Source organism: Scyliorhinus torazame, chromosome 10 (genome assembly GCF_047496885.1).
Source record: "Scyliorhinus torazame isolate Kashiwa2021f chromosome 10, sScyTor2.1, whole genome shotgun sequence".
Taxonomy (NCBI): Eukaryota; Metazoa; Chordata; class Chondrichthyes; order Carcharhiniformes; family Scyliorhinidae; genus Scyliorhinus; species Scyliorhinus torazame.
Genome location: NC_092716.1, coordinates 68,190,954 through 68,208,933, shown reverse-complemented (window position 1 = coordinate 68,208,933; position 17,980 = coordinate 68,190,954). Strand labels below are relative to the sequence as shown.

At 50.4% G+C, this 17,980-nt stretch overlaps 1 protein-coding gene across 1 annotated transcript in view; it reads left to right on the top strand.

Annotated features, from left to right (window-relative positions):
• The window catches only part of snx20 (sorting nexin 20), a 39,105-nt gene that overhangs the window by 6,222 nt on the left and 14,903 nt on the right, over positions 1-17,980 (top strand). Inside the window, exons 2-3 of the mRNA XM_072518230.1 lie at positions 3,202-3,364; positions 5,303-5,454. Coding sequence (XP_072374331.1) covers positions 3,214-3,364; positions 5,303-5,454 — 303 coding nt within the window. The 5' untranslated portion in view covers positions 3,202-3,213. The remainder of the gene's footprint in view (positions 1-3,201; positions 3,365-5,302; positions 5,455-17,980) is intronic.

Below are 17,980 nucleotides of genomic sequence, written 5' to 3'. Positions count from 1 at the left end.
TGATAGAGTCAAGTCAGATTGCAGCTTTAAGCTTGCCCTTACCCCGCCTGCATGCTGGAAGAGGCTTTGGTCTATTCCTGCAGCTCAAGCCAAATCTTTTACTGTTTCTGCCGGGTCTGGTAGCCAAAAGACATAACATTCCTGGGGGACACTGTCAGGGGAATGCTGCAGTCTTCTTCCCACACCGGGAAATGTCAAACAAATGCCGTGAGGGCCCTGTAAAAGATCCCAAAAGTCCGTTCCAAGCGAGAGCTACCGAATATGCGACCTAGCTCTGCATAGCTGCACCCGGAAGTCCTAGGTTTACTTTTTGATGGGGCCTTGACTCTAATTGTAAATTGTATTGCCACATAAATAATCTTGTTTGTAGTAAAACTACTAATAACTGAATACTTTCCATAAATTAAAGAAAGTCAACTTACTGTTAATATTCTCTGCTAGAATGTCCCTTACAATGGTTTGAAATTCTGAAAGACAGAACAGGCTGGGCTCATTTCTCTAGAAAACTGAAGTGACCGATTAAAATTTCAAATCACAAAGGGGTTCGACTGGGCTACAAAGTCTAAAATTAGCGGTCTGACATGAGACATCATCGCTCATAAATCCAACAAGGAATTCAAGAGAAACTTTGTTGCTCTTTGGTGAGAATGCGAAACCTGCGACCACGTGGAATGATTGAGGCATTTAAAGGGAAGCTAGAAGAGTGAATGAAGGATAAAGGAATCGAAGGACATATTGATGAGGTGAGATGGTGCAAGGTACAAGGAGGCTCACGTGGAATATTAGCACCAGCATGAGATGTTGGGCCACATATGACCCATTTCTGTGCTGTCAAATTCTATGCAATTATACAATCAGCCCACATAGCATTCGCAGAGCATTGGTCTCTTTCTAAATGTTCCAGGACAGGTGGATCCAAATGTTTTACCCTCCTGGGCCACTTTAGCTGCATATCAGAGAGCATTCATGGACCAGTTTATTGAACCTTTCCCTTCATTTTCAGTACGTATACAAACAAATATTAATGTTCTGTCTCATCCACCATTCAGGTCAAATACTAGCAACTGCTCAGTTGAAACTCCCTGTCCCATGAAGTTCAAGCAGAGCAAGTCAACTGCAAAATAGAAGTTTGTTTGGGCTAGGTTGTAATGACTCATAGGTTCCAAATGGCCCAGTGATGGTAGCTCCAGTCTTGAAGATGATTTATTTGGATTAATGAAAGTATCCGATGTCCCCTAAAGCTCAGGAGAGGAGCTAAAAGTTCAAGAAAGCTTCTGTGCATTTTCAACATGGTTATAGAAGCAGGTTTTAGGGATTTTTGCTTGACAATCACAGAAGTTTCAGAAGGTGATTGCCAAAGTGCTTTATTTAACAATATTTACATAAAAGGCATGTCAAATGTGCATCCATGTGTAAGCACAGGAAATGACTTGTCTATGAGTAAAATCTAAAGACTTAGCTGTACTTGCCTATAATGCCACAGATGAGTTTAGACTGTCAGATGTCAGGGATTGGTGACAAGTATTTTCATTTGACATAGTCACTTCCTCTTTTGAAGCATTTTTACATATGGTAGATGGAGTTGGTTGAATCACTGTTATCAATCTTTTGACTGGCTGGATGAGCTTTTAAATCTTGTTTTCAACCAAAGGAAAACTAATGATTTTGAAATTTGTTCCCAAACACAAAATGGTCCATAGGTAAGGCTGAAGGTACAATTTCAGTTAGACTCTGGGAACCATTGAAGCACTTGTGCCTACTCTCTGTTTCCCGTTAGCTAACCAAACCTCTATCCATACCAATATGTTAGTCCCCAATGTCATGAAGCCTTATTTTGCATAGTAACTCTTGATGTGGCACTTTGTCAAATACTTTCTGGAAATCTAAGCAGACTACATCCACAAGTTCCCCTTTATCCACATTGTTTGTTACTTCTTCAAAGAGCTCCCAGACTTTAGCCAAACATGATTTCTCTTTCATAAAACCATGTTGGCTCTGTTTAATTACATTCAATTTTATAAGTGTAAGATTGACCCAGTGATCTACATGGCATCCACATATGAATTTTCAGAATTTGAGCTTTTGTTTGGCTAAAATTCACCCCTTCTTTTATCCAATTATTGCCTGGTTGCTTCGATACTAAGACTCAGAGGGAGACATTATTGATGACCAATGTTTAAACAGGGATGGAACAAGGTGAAAAGGGTGGACAAAGAACACTCACAGAGGGACAGCAACAGATTGACCTACAAAGTGCCTGGTTAAAGAACTGAAAATTATTATATGACAAAAATGATATTAGGATTAGAGTTACGCAGACATTAGGAGGCATTCATGAGAGAAATCAAAGGGATTTCCCATGGGCGCTAATGAATTTAGGATACTCCAATTTCAAGAAATAGGAAAGACGGTTGCACCAAAAACTGGTTGTGGTCCATGTGGTGCAAAGCCGAGATATGCCACGACAGCGAGGCTTGGGGTCCATTCCAAATTTGTATTTTTGGGCATCGTCTTCAGAATTATGGCAAGCTGGCAGCATCAATCTGGTGAGCCGTGCAATCGACCCGCCTTGGCAAATTAGACCAGTTCAAAACACAAAATAACTGCCTGTCTCAGTACGGTTCCAGGAATCCTTTAAATGTTAAGCACCTTGAGAAAGTTCTGAGAATATAAATGTGTGCCTTTCTTTTGTTCATTCTTTCAGATAAGTGCAAAGAACAAATCCTCCAAATTAGGAGCTGAGCTTCAGATATACATGGGTACAAAATATTACATTTACAGTACTGCTCATCGACACCTCAACAACCTTTTACAGTTAGTTAACGCTAATCAATCAGCCATCCAAAGATTCTCCTGTAACAGGCAGATTGGGGCGGCATGGTAAAACAGTGGTTAGCGCCGTTGTTTCACAGCGGCAGAGTCCCAGGTTCGATTCCCGGCTTGGGTCACTGTCTGTGCGGAGTCTGCACGTTCTCCCGTGTCTGCGTGTGTTTCCTCCGGGTGTTCCTGTTTCCTCCCACAAGTCCCGAAAGACGTGCTGTTACGTGATTTGGACATTCTGAATTCTCCCTCAGTGTGCCCGAACAGGCGCTGGAGTGAGGCAACTAGGGGATTTTCACAGTAACTTTATTTCAGTGTTATTGTGACAATAATAAAGATTATCATTTCAAAATACTAATTTTGTGCTTTTACTGTGCACAGGTTGTTAAAACAATGGAAGAGAACAAACACCAAAATTCATCAGTGAACAATGAACTTTCAGCAGCATTTTGCAATAAGAAACCTATTAAGGAAGAAAGTGTTACTGGTGCGGGGAGTGCAGTTCTCAATGCACAAGGATGGAGTACATTGCAAAATAAAGAAGGTAAGTGAGGTGGTGTATCTGGCAATTTCTGGTGTATCTGATGGTTTCACACCTACATTTAATGCTAAATTGTGTTATTGTTGTGCAATTTGAATGTTTTCCAACCCATTCAGGATTTCTGTCCAAGTCTTGTTGGCTTCTTTTATGCTCGTTTTTATAAGTAAAACAGCACAAGGAATTAAACAGGAGTGAATTATTCTCCCTAAACCTTGGAACAGCCAGGGCAGTATGTTGGCACAGCATATTAAACCAACAGACTGGCCAGATTTCTCTGCTTCTGGGCTCACACGCCACTGGTGTTCCATTTATTCAGTTTAATGAACAGATCCTCCACTCACCGGAGCACAAACTCCCATCTGCTGAGTTAAGAATGATCCAGGACTGTGGTTTAAAAGATCTTTAAAAGTGGAATGGAAGGCAAAAAAGGGCACTTAGAAAAATAAACAAGAATCTGAGTTTTATACAAAGGGGCATTGAACATAAAAGGAAATTATGTTGATTTAAAAGTAAATTGGTTACGCCACAGATGTAATATTGCGTGCAGTTTTGGGCAACTCATTTTAGGAATTATATCATCATGGAAGATTCACTAGACTCATTCCAGAAATGAGACGAAGAAAGGTTCAGAAACATTTTTTTAAGGACAGAAAAAGTTAAGGGAGAGAAGTAATATACATTTTATAAGTTGGGAGATTTATAAAAGGGGAATAGTGAAATATTCGTCTAACTGTAGCAAATTAGTAATGCATGGCGTGGACTTCAGGATTTCAGTAAAAGAATGACATCAATGTTTAAGTTTTAGCACGGTGTTACAAGAACAGCAGTTTTTATTGTAAATATCTATTCGGGCAGAGTTCATGGGCGAAATTCTCCCGAACCGGCGCGATGTCCACCGACTGGCGCCCAAAACAGCGCCAATCAGACAGGCATCGCGCCGCCCCAAAGGTGCGGAATGGCATCTTTGGGGGCCGAGCCCCAACATTGAGGGGCTAGGCCGACGCCGGAGGAATTTCTGCCCCGCCAGCTGGCGGAAAAGGCCTTTGTTGCCCCGCCAGTTGGCGCGGAAATGGCATGTTGGGGCGGCGCATGCGCGGGAGCGGCAGCGGCCGCTGACAGATTCCCGCGCATGCGCAGTGGAGGGAGTCTCTTCCGCCTCCGCCATGGTGGAGACCGTGGCGGAGGCGGAAGGGAAAGAGTGCCCCCACGGCACAGGCCCGCCCGCGGATCGGTGGGCCCCGATCGCGGGCCAGGCCACCGTGGGGGCACACCCTGGGGCCAGATCGCTCCGCGCCCCCCCCAGGACCCCGGAGCCCGCCCGCACTGCCTTGTCCCGCCGGTAAATAGGTGCTTTAATTTACGCCGACGGTACAGGCAATTTATCGGCGGGACTTCGGCCCATCCGGGCCGGAGAATCGAGCGGGGGGGCTCGCCAACCGGCGCGGCGCGATTCCCGCCCCCGCCGAATCTCCGGTGCCGGAGACTTCGGCAACCGGCAGGGGTGGGATTCACGGCAGCCCTCAGCGATTCTCCGACCCGGCGGGGGGTCGGAGAATGACGCCCGAGAACATGATTTGAAAGGGAAGTGGATAAACCTTTTTAAAGGAATATAAGTGAATCGCAGTACATGGGAAAAGATTGAATAGCTTCAGCTCAAGATCTAGTTTAGCTGCTGGTACAATAGGCCAAAGGGTTTCCCTTTATAGTATAATTTCTATTGTAGTATAATTTCTATTATCTTACGGAGCGATAGGTCACAGGCACACAAACACTATAACTGCCATAAGTATTCTATTAAAATCCAGCACAACGAAGGATTGAAGTATTATATTGATGGAGTTACTAGGTTGATTTTAAGACAGTCACAAAAAGTTGAATGTTTTACTCATGTTCCAATAAGACAAAAGCAAATGCACTTTTTATGTTATTTCCCTTCCTCAGCCCCTTCCAGAACAGCAGCCCCGGAAGCTACACTAACCACAAAGCAACTATTGCAGTACTGGAACGCTGTGAATAAGAAGGTGAAGCCAATCCGACTGCTCTTTGAAATACCAGAAACGAGAACTGTAGAAGATGAGGGGTCCAAATATGTGGTAAGTTTCAGTCAGCAAGCTGGATCGTATGTAATTATACAGCAGCTATTGGACAAAGAATGATTACAAGGAGTACATAGGGTATTAGACCAAAATACCAAGCTGGATACAACTGACACCTGAAGCTTCAGACAAAATCATTTTAGGGATATACTTGTCACTTTGGGTGAAATTGAAAAATCTGGGTGCAAAGTGCCCTGTTTTTCCAAAGTGAAATTATGGACAAGTAATCCTTCAAACGTATTAGCACAATCACAAATCTATAACATGTGCGGTACGGTGGCGCAGTGGTTAACACTGCTGCCTATGGTGCTGAGGACCCAGGTTTGATCCTGACCCTGGGTCACTGTCTGTGTGTAGAAAACCTTTTACTTTCCTTAGGCAGTGTAGTGCAAACTGCAAGCTGTTGCTTCTATCTTCAGCAGCACACTGGAAGGAGACAGAAGGCGTGATGTAACAAGACAAAAACAGATCCTGTTTTAGATACGTTTAACAGGGTGTTTCTTGGTGCCTGTAGTGCTATCAAACGCCTCGGTGAGGAACTCCCCGCTGAGGTCGCATTTACCTCACTTACCTAATTTCCTGCACGGAGCTCAGCTCGTCACTACGGGAAGAGATCGGGGCGCCATTTTTAAATGCTGCCCCAAACTTTTGAATCCCCTCGGCATCCCCACTGCAGCCTCCAGACCCCCCTAGTATCACAACTTATCTGTGAGAGGGTCCTCAGCCTCCCTCACCCCACCTCATTAGGGCAGGGCACCTCCGGGCCCAATCCCTGACACAGGCAAACTGGAACCTGGGCACTTTGGCACTGCCAGCCTGGCACCTTGGCACTGCCAAGGTGCGGCATGCCCCTGCAAGCAGCATCCCAGCTGCTGTCCAATGGAGTTTCCCATTGTGGGCACCCTGGAAATCCGCGGTCGTGAGTGAGCTGCCGGCGAAACAGAGGATTCCACCAGTGGAGAATCCAGCCCATGATCTGCAATCACTTTGCCAGCCACAAGCAATGCTATCTTTGTCCAGCTTTACAGCACCAGCAGTTAGCAGATTTCAGTCACAACCTCCTTAATGTATCAAGAATTGGTCTTTGTTAAAGTTGATAAGAAGTTTTCTCCCTAAAGATTCTTGCTGAGAGCTGTACTCTTCCTCCTCCTTCTCCATCTTCTGGCAGTTTGTCCTGCTCTACATGGCCTTTGTTCATTCTCAGTTACTCAATTACCAGTGAAAGGCCTACCAGACCACCCTTGCTTGGAAGCAACTTAATCCAAGTTTATAAGTGAACAAGGCACACTTCAGTACCAGGCTGTAGACTATTGAAGCTTTACGCAAATGTAGGAAAGTACCAAACTAAAATGTGCTATTGCACCAGCAGCCAGAAGAAATCATTTTTTTTTTAAAAAAATGTTTTTATTAAGAATTTTTCAACAATATTTTCCACCTTACAAACAAACACCCCCCCCCCCCCGTAACAAAGAAAAGAAAGAGAACTCGCGTGGCAAGACATGAACATGGCAAGTCAATACGATACAGAACTTTGTACATTGGATTCTTCCCGTACATGTCAGTTTCCGTATCATTCATGTGTTTTCTTGCTCAAATGCCCCCCAGAGAACCCCCCCCCCCCCCCACGAACGATGTCCCCCCCCCCCCCCCCCGGGTTGCTGTTGCTGCTGTCCGACCTTCATCTGACGCTCCACAAGATGATCTAGGAACGGTTGCCACCCCCTGTAGAACCCCTGCGCAGACCCTCTCAAGGCAAACTTTATCCTTTCCAACTTGATAAACCCAGCCATATCATTTATCCAGGCCTCCACGCTGGGGGGCTTCGCCTCCTTCCACATTAGCAAGATCCTTCGCCGGGCCACTAGGGATGCAAAGGCCAGAGTACCGGCCTCTTTCGCCTCCTGCACTCCCGGCTCGTCCACTACTCCAAATTGTGCTAGCCCCCAGCTTGGCTTGACCCGGACTTTCACCACCTTAGATATTGTTCCCGCCACTCCCCTCCAGAAGCCCTCCAGTGCCGGGCATGACCAAAACATATGGACATGGTTCGCCGGCCTTCCTGAGCACCTCCCACATCTGTCCACCACCCCAAAGAACCTACTCATATGCGCTCTATGAACCACCTTAAATTGTATCAGCCTTATCCTGGCACACGAGGAAGAGGAATTATCCCTACTTAGGGCATCAGCTCATAGCCCCTCCTCAATCTCCTCCCCCAACTCCTCCTCTCATTTACCCTTCAGCTCCTCTACCAAAGCCTCCCCCTCTTCTTTCATCTCCTGGTATGTTGCCGACACCTTGCCCTCTCCGACCCATACGCCCGAGATCACCCTATCTTGAATCCCCTGTGCCGGGAGTAGCGGAAATTTCCTCACCTGCCGCCTCACAGACGCCCTCACTTGCATGTACCTGAAAGCGTTTCCCGGGGGTAGCCCAAACTTCTCCTCCAGCGCCCCTAAGCTCGCAAACGTCCCGTCAATGAACAGGTCCCCCATTCTTCTAATCCCTGCCCGATGTCAGCTCTGAAACTCCCCGCCCATCCTTCCTGGGACAAACCGATGGTTGTCTCTGATTGGGGACCACATCGAGGCTCTCTTCGCACCCCTGTGCCGAATCTACTGCCCCAGATCTTCAGCGTTGCCACCACCACCGGGCTCGTGGTGTACCTTGTCGGCGAGAGCGGCAGCGGTGCCGTCACCAGCGCCCCCAGGCTCGTTCCTTTGCAGGACGCCATCTCCAACCTCTTCCACGCCGCCCCCTCTCCCTCCATCACCCACTTACGGATCATTGCCACGTTGGCTGCCCAATAGTAACCAGCCAAATTCGGCAACGCCAACCCTCCTCTATCTCTGCTACGCTCCAGGAACCCCCTCCTTACCCGCGGGGTCTTGCTCGCCCACACAAATCCCATAATGCTCCTGCTTATCCTCTTAAAGAAGGCCTTAGTAATCACAATTGGGAGGCATTGGAATACAAAAAGAAATCTCGGGAGGACCACCATTTTAACCGACTGTACCCTACCCGCCAACGAGATTGGCAACATGTCCCACCTTTTAAAATCCTCCTCCATCTGTCCCACCAACCGCGTCAAATTAAGTTTGTGCAGTGCCCCCCAGCTCCTAGCTACCTGAATCCCAAAGTATCGGAAACTCCTTTCCGCCCTCCTCAACGGTAGGTCATCTATTCCTCTTCCCTGGTCCCCCGGATGGATCACAAAGAGCTCACTCATTCCCACATTGAGCTTATAGCCCGCAAAATCTCCAAACTCCCGTAGGATCTGCATTACCTCCACCATCCCCTCCACTGGGTCCGTCACATACAGCAACAGGTCGTCTGCGTACAGCGACACTCGATGTTCCTCTCCCCCTCGAACCACCCCCTTTCATTTCCCCGACTCCCTAAACGCCATGGCCAAAGGTTCACTTGCTAATGCAAACAGCAGAGGGGACAGGGGGCACCCCTGCCTCGTCCCTCGATACAGCCGGAAATACTCCAACCTACGCCGGTTCGTGACCACACTCGCCACCGGGGCTCTATACAGGAGCTTGACCCAACTAATAAACCCTCCCCCGAACCCAAACCTCCTCAACACTTCCCAGAGATACTCCCACTCTACTCGGTCAAAGGCCTTCTCCGCGTCCATGGCTGCCACTATCTCCGTCTCTCCCTCCACCGATGGCATCATTATCACATTTAGGAGCCTTCGCACATTAGTATTTAGCTGCCTACCCTTTAAGAATCCCGTCTGGTCCTCGTGAATCACTCCCGGGACACAGTCCTCAATCCTCGTGGCCAACATTTTTGCCAGCAACTTAGCATCTACATTAAGGAGCGAGATCGGTCTATACGACCCACATTGCAGTGGGTCCTTATCCCGCTTCAAGATCAAAGAGATCGTCGCCTCCGACATTGTCGGGGACAGGGTCCCCCCCTCCCTTGCTTCATTGAATGTCCTTACCAGCAACGGGGCTAACAGGTCTACATACTTCCTATAAAACCCCACCGGGAACCCATCCGGTCCCGGGGCCTTCCCTGCCTGCATGCTCCCCAGTCCTTTAACCAGCTCCTCCACCCCAATTGGCGCCCCCAAACTAGCCACCTCCTGCTCCTCCACCCTTGGGAACCTCAATTGGTCCAAGAATCGCCGCATCCCCTCTTTTCCCCCTGGGGGCTGGGACCTATACAGTTCCTCGTAAAAGGCCTTAAAAGCCTCATTCACTTTCCCTGCACTCCACACTGTAGCTCCCCCGCCATCTTTGACTCCGCCTATTTCCCTCGCTGCCATCCTCTTACGGAGCTGATGTGCCAGCATCCGACTCGCCTTCTCCCCATATTCATATATCGCCCCCTGTGCCTTCCTCCACTGTGCCTCTGCCTTCCCTGTGGTCAACAGGTCGCACTCCGTCTGGAGACTTCGTCTCTCCCTGAGTAGTCCCCCATCAGGAGCCTCTGTATAGCTCCTGTCCACCCTTAAAATCTCCCCCACTAACCTCTCCCTTTCCCTGCCGTCCCTCTTCACCCTATGAGCCCTGATGGAGATTAACTCTCCCCTAACCACCGCCTTCAGCGCCTCCCATACTACTCCCACCTGCACCTCCCTGTTGTCGTTGGCCTCCAGATACCTTTCAATACACACTCGCACCCTCCCACACACTTCCTCATCTGCCAGCAGTCCCACTTCCAACCTCCACAGCGGGCGTTGGTCCCTCTCCTCCCCCAGCTCTAACTCCACCCAATGTGGGGCATGGTCTGAAATGGCTATGGCCGAATACTCCGTTCCCTCCACTTTCGGGATCAATGCCCTGCCCAGAACAAAAAAATCTTTCCGGGAGTAGGCCTTATGTACGTGGGAGAAAAAATAAAATTCTCTGGCCAAAGGCCTGGCAAATCTCCATGGATCTACTCCCCTGATCTGGTCCATAAACCCCCTAAGCACCTTGGCCGCAGCCGGCCTCTTCCCCGTCCTAGATCTGGAGCGATCTAATGCTGGGTCCAGCACTGTGTTAAAATCCCCACCCATTATCAAGCTCCCTACCTCCAGGTCTGGAATACGCCCCAACATCCGTTTCATGAATCCAGCATCGTCCCAGTTCGGGGCATATACATTCACCAGTACCACCTCCATCCCCTGCAACCTACCACTCACCATCACGTATCGGCCTCCCTTATCCGCTACTATGATCTTGGCCTCAAACGACACCCGCTTTCCCACCAGTATTGCCACCCCTCTATTCTTCGCATCCAGCCCCGAATGGAACACCTGTCCTACCCATCCCTTTCTTAACCTGACCTGATCTGCCACCTTCAGATGTGTCTCCTGAAGCATGGCCACGTCTGCCTTCAGTCCCTTTAGGTGCGCGAACACTCGGGCCCTCTTAACCGGCCCATTTAGGCCTCTCACATTCCACGTGATCAGCCGGATTGGGGGGTCACCCCCCCTCCGGGTTACCCCCCCCCCCCCCCCCCCCCCGCCCCACCGACTAGCCATCTCCTATCTTAGGCCAGTCCCGTGCTCGCGCCTCCTGCACCCTCTAGTCCCCCAGGCCTCGACCAACTCTTCCATTTTCAGTTCCCCCTCGGACAGTGCAGCAGCAACCCTAGAATCACCCCCTCTCCCCCCTTCCCTCCCCCCCCCCGCCTCCGCTAGATCCACATCTAGCTCTTTTGCTCCCCCCATATTACTTCCGAGAGTCAGCTGACTTCTGCTGACCCCGGCTTCCCCCGCCTTCCCGTTGATCTCCCCATGTGGAGTCTCTCCTCCTACTTGCCTTCCTCCACCCCCCCCTTTTGACGCGGGAAAAAGCCCGCGCTTTCCTGAACCAGCCCGCCCCCTGTGGCGCAGCTCCTGTTGCAGCCATTATCCCAGCTCCCTCATCCCCGAGTCTCACCTCCCTCCAGCACCGACGCCCACATTCCCCATCATCATCATCTCATCTACAGAAAAGAAAAAAAGGGAAATTTTAGGAATTTGAACCTGAACTCTGTAGCACCGTCAATATGACGCGAGGCAGGTTGAGGTAATGTCAATTGAAGGCTTTATTAAGCAGAACTTTATCCCCAGCAGTGTGGTTACAGAATGCAGCTGCTGAAGGAAATGGAGGGAAAAGCTGGGTTCTTATACCGGCATTTCTGGGTGGAGTCCAGTAGGTGGCAGATCCTATCAGGACCTGGCATCCCTCCACCAATAGCCTGTCAACACGTGGTGCACCATATTACCCCTAATACATACTACCACATTCACCCCTTGTTGAAAAAGAACCCGATGGGATGGTGGTTCGCATGGTGTTAGGGGTTTACAGAGTCGGTACTGTGCCGTAACTTTGAACAAAACACAAAATTATCGCTTCAACTGGGCCAACGGGCCAAACAGGGTCGGCATGATACCATAACTATAACAAGACACAATAACTGAAAACTGGGCCAACGGGCCAAACAGGGTCGGCATGATGCCATAACTATAACAAGACACAATAACTGAAAACGTTGAGAGTTAAAGTGATTCGATGAGCCGGATGGGCGCCCTGGACGTCCTTTCCGATCGTCTCGGGCGTGGTGGTGATGGCGCTGGCTCGAGTCCCGTCGACTCTGGGAGCGTAGCGCTGTCCCGTGTCCTTACTCCTGGGCGGGTCTGGGAGGCGAACCGAACCCCCGGGAAGGGGGTGGCTGCGGGATGAACCGGCGGGAGTGAGGAGGTGGTGATTGGCGTTGGGGGGGTGCGGGTAGCTCCGGCGGGCGCCAGGTCCCGTAGTGAGACCGTGTCCTGTCGGCCATCGGGGTACTCCACATAGGCGTATTGCGGGTTGGCGTGAAGGAGATGCACCCGTTCCACCAACGGATCTGACTTGTGCGCCCGCACATGTTTCCGGAGCAGAATGGGTCCCGGAGCTGCTAGCCAGGTCGGAAGTGGCGTTCCAGAGGAGGACTTCCTAGGAAAGAGGAGGAGGCGCTCGTGAGGCGTTTGATTCATGGTGGTGCGCAGCAGGGACCGGATAGAGTGAAGGGCATCCGGGAGGACTTCCTGCCAGCGGGAAATTGGGAGACTCCTAGACCGGAGGGCCAGCAGGACGGCCTTCCAGACCGTTCCATTCTCCCTTTCTACCTGCCCGTTCCCCCGGGGGTTGTAACTGGTCATCCTGCTTGAGGCTATGCCCTTGCTGAGCAGGAATTGACGCAGTTCGTCATTCATAAAGGAGGACTCCCTGTCACTATGGATATAGTCGGGGAAACCGAACAGTGTAAAAATGGTACCGAGGGCTTTAATGACCGTGGACGCTGTCATGTCGGGGCAGGGGATGGCGAAAGGGAAACGGGAGTATTCGTCAACGACGTTCAGGAAGTACGCGTTGCGATCGGTGGAGGGGAGGGGGCCTTTGAAATCCAAACTGAGGCGTTCAAAGGGTCGAGAGGCCTTAACCAGGTGCGCGCTATCTGGCCTGAAAAAGTGCGGTTTGCATTCTGCGCAGATTTGGCAGTTCCTGGTGACTGTTCGGACGTCCTCGACGGAGTAAGGGAGGTTGCGGGCCTTAAGGAAGTGGTAGAAACGAGTGACCCCCGGGTGGCAGAGGTCCTCGTGGAGGGCTTGTAGACGGTCCACTTGTACATTGGCACATGTGCCGCGAGATAGGGCATCGGATGGCTCGTTCAGCTTTCCGGGACGGTACAAGATCTCATAATTGAAGGTAGAGAGTTCGATCCTCCACCGCAAGATCTTGTCGTTCTTGATCTTGCCCCGCTGTGCATTATCGAACATGAAGGCAACCGACCATTGGTCAGTGAGGAGAGTGAATCTCCTACCGGTCAGGTAATGCCTTCAGTGTCGCACAGCTTCCACTATTGCTTGTGCCTCCTTTTCCACTGAGGAGTGGCGGATTTCTGAAGCGTGGAGGGTTCGGGAGAAGAAGGCCACGGGTCTGCCTGCTTGGTTGAGGGTGGCCGCCAGAGCTACATCCGATGCGTCGCTCTCGACCTGGAAGGGGAGGGACTCGTCGATGGCACGCATCGTGGCCTTTGCGATATCCGCTTTGATTCGGCTAAAGGCCTGGCATGCCTCTGTCGACAGGGGAAAAGTAGTGGACTGGATTAGCGCACGGGCCTTGTCGGCATATTGTGGAACCCACTGGGCGTAATAAGAAAAGAAGACCAGGCAACGTTTCAGGGCTTTGGCACAGTGGGGGAGAGGGAACTCCATGAGGGGGCGCATGCGTTCAGGGTCGGGACCTATCACTCCATTACGCGCTACGTAGCCCAGGATGGCTAGACGATCGGTGCGGAACACGCATTTTTCTTTGTTGTAAGTGAGGTTCAGGGCGTGAGCGGTCTGGAGGAATTTTTGGAGGTTGGCGTCGTGGTCCTGCTGGTCGTGGCCGCAGATGGTGACGTTGTCGAGATACGGGAACGTGGCCCGTAAACCGTGCTGGTCAACCATTCGGTCCATCTCTCGTTGGAAGACCGAGACTCCGTTCGTGACGCCGAATGGAACCCTTAAAAAGTGGTATAACCGCCCGTCTGCTTCGAAGGCAGTATAGTTGCGGTCACCGGGACGGATGGGGAGCTGGTGGTAGGCGGACTTCAGGTCCATGGTGGAAAAGACCTTGTACTGTGCAATCCGGTTGACCATGTCGGATATGCGGGGGGAGAGGGTACGCATCTAGCTGAGTGTACCTGTTGATGGTCTGACTATAGTCGATGACCATCCTCTGTTTCTCCCCGGTCTTAACGACTACCACCTGGGCTCTCCAGGGACTGTTGCTAGCCTGGATGATGCCTTCCTTCAGCAGCCTCTGGACTTCGGACCGGATAAATGCTCAGTCCTGGGCGCTGTACCGCCTGCTCCTTGTGGCGACGGGTTTGCAATCCGGGGTGAGGTTCGCAAACAAGGAAGGCGGTTCAACCTTGAGGGTTGCGAGGCCGCAGACAGTCAGTGGGGGTATAGGGCCGCCAAATTTAAATGTTAAACTCTGGACGTTGCATTGTGAGTCCAACCCTAGGAGTGTGGGCGTACAGAGATGGGGGAGGACATACAGCCGGTAATTTCGGAACTCCCTCTGGCGGATCGGGGAAGAGGCCAAACCTGCCACATACGCATCGCGGACCAGTAGCTCTGTTTGTTCATTCGCTGTTACCGCCGGTCAGTTGCAGTTTCGACCCAGGATCTGCAGGGCGTTATAAAACTCGTCCAGCGATTCCCCCGCAAATTGCCGTCGTGTAGCGAGCTGGTAGCGAGCAAAAATCTGGTTGGCGGGCCGGATGTAGATATCCTTCAGCGCGGCGATGGCACCGGTGAAACCGTCCTCGTCCTCGATAAGGGAGTAGACGTCAGGACTCACCCTGGAATAGAGGACCTGCATCTTTTGTTCGTCTGTCGGTGTGCCGGGTGCCGTTCGGAGGTAGCCCTCAAAGCATGCCAGCCAGTGCTTGAAAATATAGGCCGAGTTAGCTGCTTGGGGTGCGATGCGCAGGCACTCCGGGGTGATTCGGAGCTCCATGTTCCCACGTCGTTTTCTTCAATTTAAATTCTGCTTAATAAATTGTCATTATCCCAGCTCCCTCATCCCGAGTCTCACCTCCCTCCAGCACCGACGCCACATTCCCCATCATCATCATCTCATCTACAGAAAAGAAAAAAAGGGAAATTTTAGGAATTTGAACCTGAACTCTGTAGCACCGTCAATATGACGCGAGGCAGGTTGAGGTAATGTCAATTGAAGGCTTTATTAAGCAGAACTTTATCCCCAGCAGCGTGGTTACAGAATGCAGCTGCTGAGGGAAATGGAGGGAAAAGCTGGGTTCTTTTACCGGCATTTCTGGGTGGAGTCCAGTAGGTGGCAGATCCTATCAGGACCTGGCATCCCTCCACCAATAGCCTGTTGACACGTGGTGTACCATATTACCCCTAATACATACCACCACAAACTCTACCCACATCCCCCTCCATCATCCCACCCATGAATTATTCTTTACCCATATTTACAACCCCATATACAACCAACATCTCCCCCCACAACCACATCCCCTCAGTTCGAGTCCAGTTTTTCCGTCTGAATAAAGGTCCAAGCCTCTTCTGGCGTTTCAAAATAATGGTGTCGGTCCTGATAAGTGACCCACAGTCGCGCAGGCTGCAGCATGCCGAACCTGACTCATTTTTTATGCAGCACCGCCTTGGCCCGATTGAAGCCAGCTCTCCTCCTTGCTACCTCAGTGCTCCAATTCTGGTAAACTCGGATCACCGCGTTCTCCCATCTACTGCTCCGTACCTTCTTGGCTCATCTCAGCACACTTTCTTTGTCCGCGAAGCGATGGAACCTTGCCAATATCGCCCTTGGCGGCTCATCAGCCTTGGGTCTCCTCGCCAGGACCCGGTGAGCCCCTTCCAGCTCCAGGGGGGTCGGGGAGGCCTCCGCTCCCATCAGCACATGGAGCATCGTACTCACATACGCCCCGGCATCAGCTCCCTCCACTCCTTCGGGAAGACCCAGAATCCGGAGGTTCTTCCTCCTCGACCTGTTCTCCAGGACCTCAATTCTCTCGGCCCACCTCCTGTGCACCGCCTCGTGCGCCTCCATTTTTACCGCCAGGCCCAGGATCTCGTCCTCGTTGTCATTCATTTTATCATTCACCTCACGAAGCTCCACCGCCTGGGCCTTCTGGGTCTCCTTCAGCCCCTCCATCGCCAACAGCATTGGCGCCAGCATCTCCTTTTTCAGCTCCTCCACACAGCGCTTAAGGAACTCCTGCTGGTCCGGCCCCCATGCTGCTCGCTCTCCGCCCTCCGCCATCTTGCTTTTTCCCCCTCTATTTTGCCGCTGCTCCAAAGCTTCTTTTTTCGCTGCTCCACCGCTGATCTCGGCCATATCTCATAAGGGGGGACCTTACTGCACCTTTCCACACGGGATCAATTCAAAAAAGTTCCGTTGGGGCTCCTCTGGAGAGCCCGAAAGTCCGTTGTCACGGGAGCTGCCGAAACGTGCGGCTTAGCTCCGCATCGCCGCAACCGGAAGTCAGAAGAAATAATTTTAAGCAGTGCATGATGCCTTTATGTAGCACCGATGAGAGTTCTTCACAGCTTTTAATGTGCTCAGCTGTATGAGGTTAAAACGCAGTGTAGGTTAGGGCTCGGCATTTGAAAAGGGCAACACTGGGGTCAAATCAATGTTTCCCACTGATGAATGCCCTAATCTGCACGCTCTGTATGGTGGCCATTGTGGACAGGTGCATAAACCCTTCCACCAAGATGGCGCCCGATGCCAGAGGTGTGCAGGCGTATCTTGGATTTTATTTACAACTGTTGGGTGGCCACGTATCACTTCCAACAGACACTTTGTAGCCCCCTTTCTCCCCTTAATACTTTTGAACGTCTGGAGCAAAGTGTACAGAGTAGAAGAAGAGGTGGATATACTGTAGATATCAGCAATAGCACTAAATGTTCTACTCCCCAGCATCGATAACGTACAAATTAGGATATAATAAAAGCATGGAAAATATGTCTTGTAAGAAATCTGATACAGAGCTAATACAGAAAATGATACGCAAAATAAATGCCTGTGTAATTTTGAAAATTGACAGATATGCAGGATGCATGCAGCGACTTCAGAAACACATCAAAGTTTCTTGGTAATTTCACATGCTACATAATTCTTCAACTGCACATTTAAAAAAGAGAATGTGCTAGAGGAAGTTGACTTTTCTTCCTGCTCCATTGATTTTCCTTCCGTCCCCTGCTTTACACATACCAGAGAGAGGAAGCTGACTAAGTATAATACAAAATACACTTCCTGTGACTTCTTACATTCAATAATCAAACCTACATTTGCAAAAATATAAACTCCCCCCCCTCCCCCGCCAACTGGCAAGGCCCCACCAAGCCCGACCCCTGGCAGTGCCAACCTGGCACCTCGGGAACCTGGCAATGCCAGCCTGGTAGCCTGGCAGTGCCCCAGCACCCTGGTAGTATCCAGTACCTGGGTACCCTGCCAGGCTGGCAGTGCCAAGGTGCCCAAGTGCCGGGGGAGTGCCAGGGTACACACCCTTCTGCCCTTACCACCCAGGGGTCTCTAATGTCCTGCGCGGCCCGCCCGAGATGCCTTTTCGCCTGTTCCACGATTGTGTAGACCAGTACTAAAGGCACCCTGACGAGTTCTTGCAGATGCGGCCGTTGACTCCAGGGAGCTGGATTAATCCGGCATCCAGATATTTAAATGAGCCTAATGGCTCAATTAAATCTGCAGATCTGGACCTCGCCGATTTCGACTCTCCCAGGATTCACCCTGCGCAACACAATCGCTGAATCACGGCCAAAGTTCCTTCTTCTGCTTCTGAGAATGATCTCCTGGAAACATACTTCATGCCATTTCTGTCTTCACCTGTTACCCCCATTAGATCTGTCTTCAACTAATTTTGTCTGAAAATGATTGTCAGATGGCACGGTACATTTTGTAACCACTTCCCCATTAATATCAGAAATGATGTGATATGCCTTAAAAATATCAATTTAAGCAACAAAAAAGAGGAACAGTGAGTTTCTGAG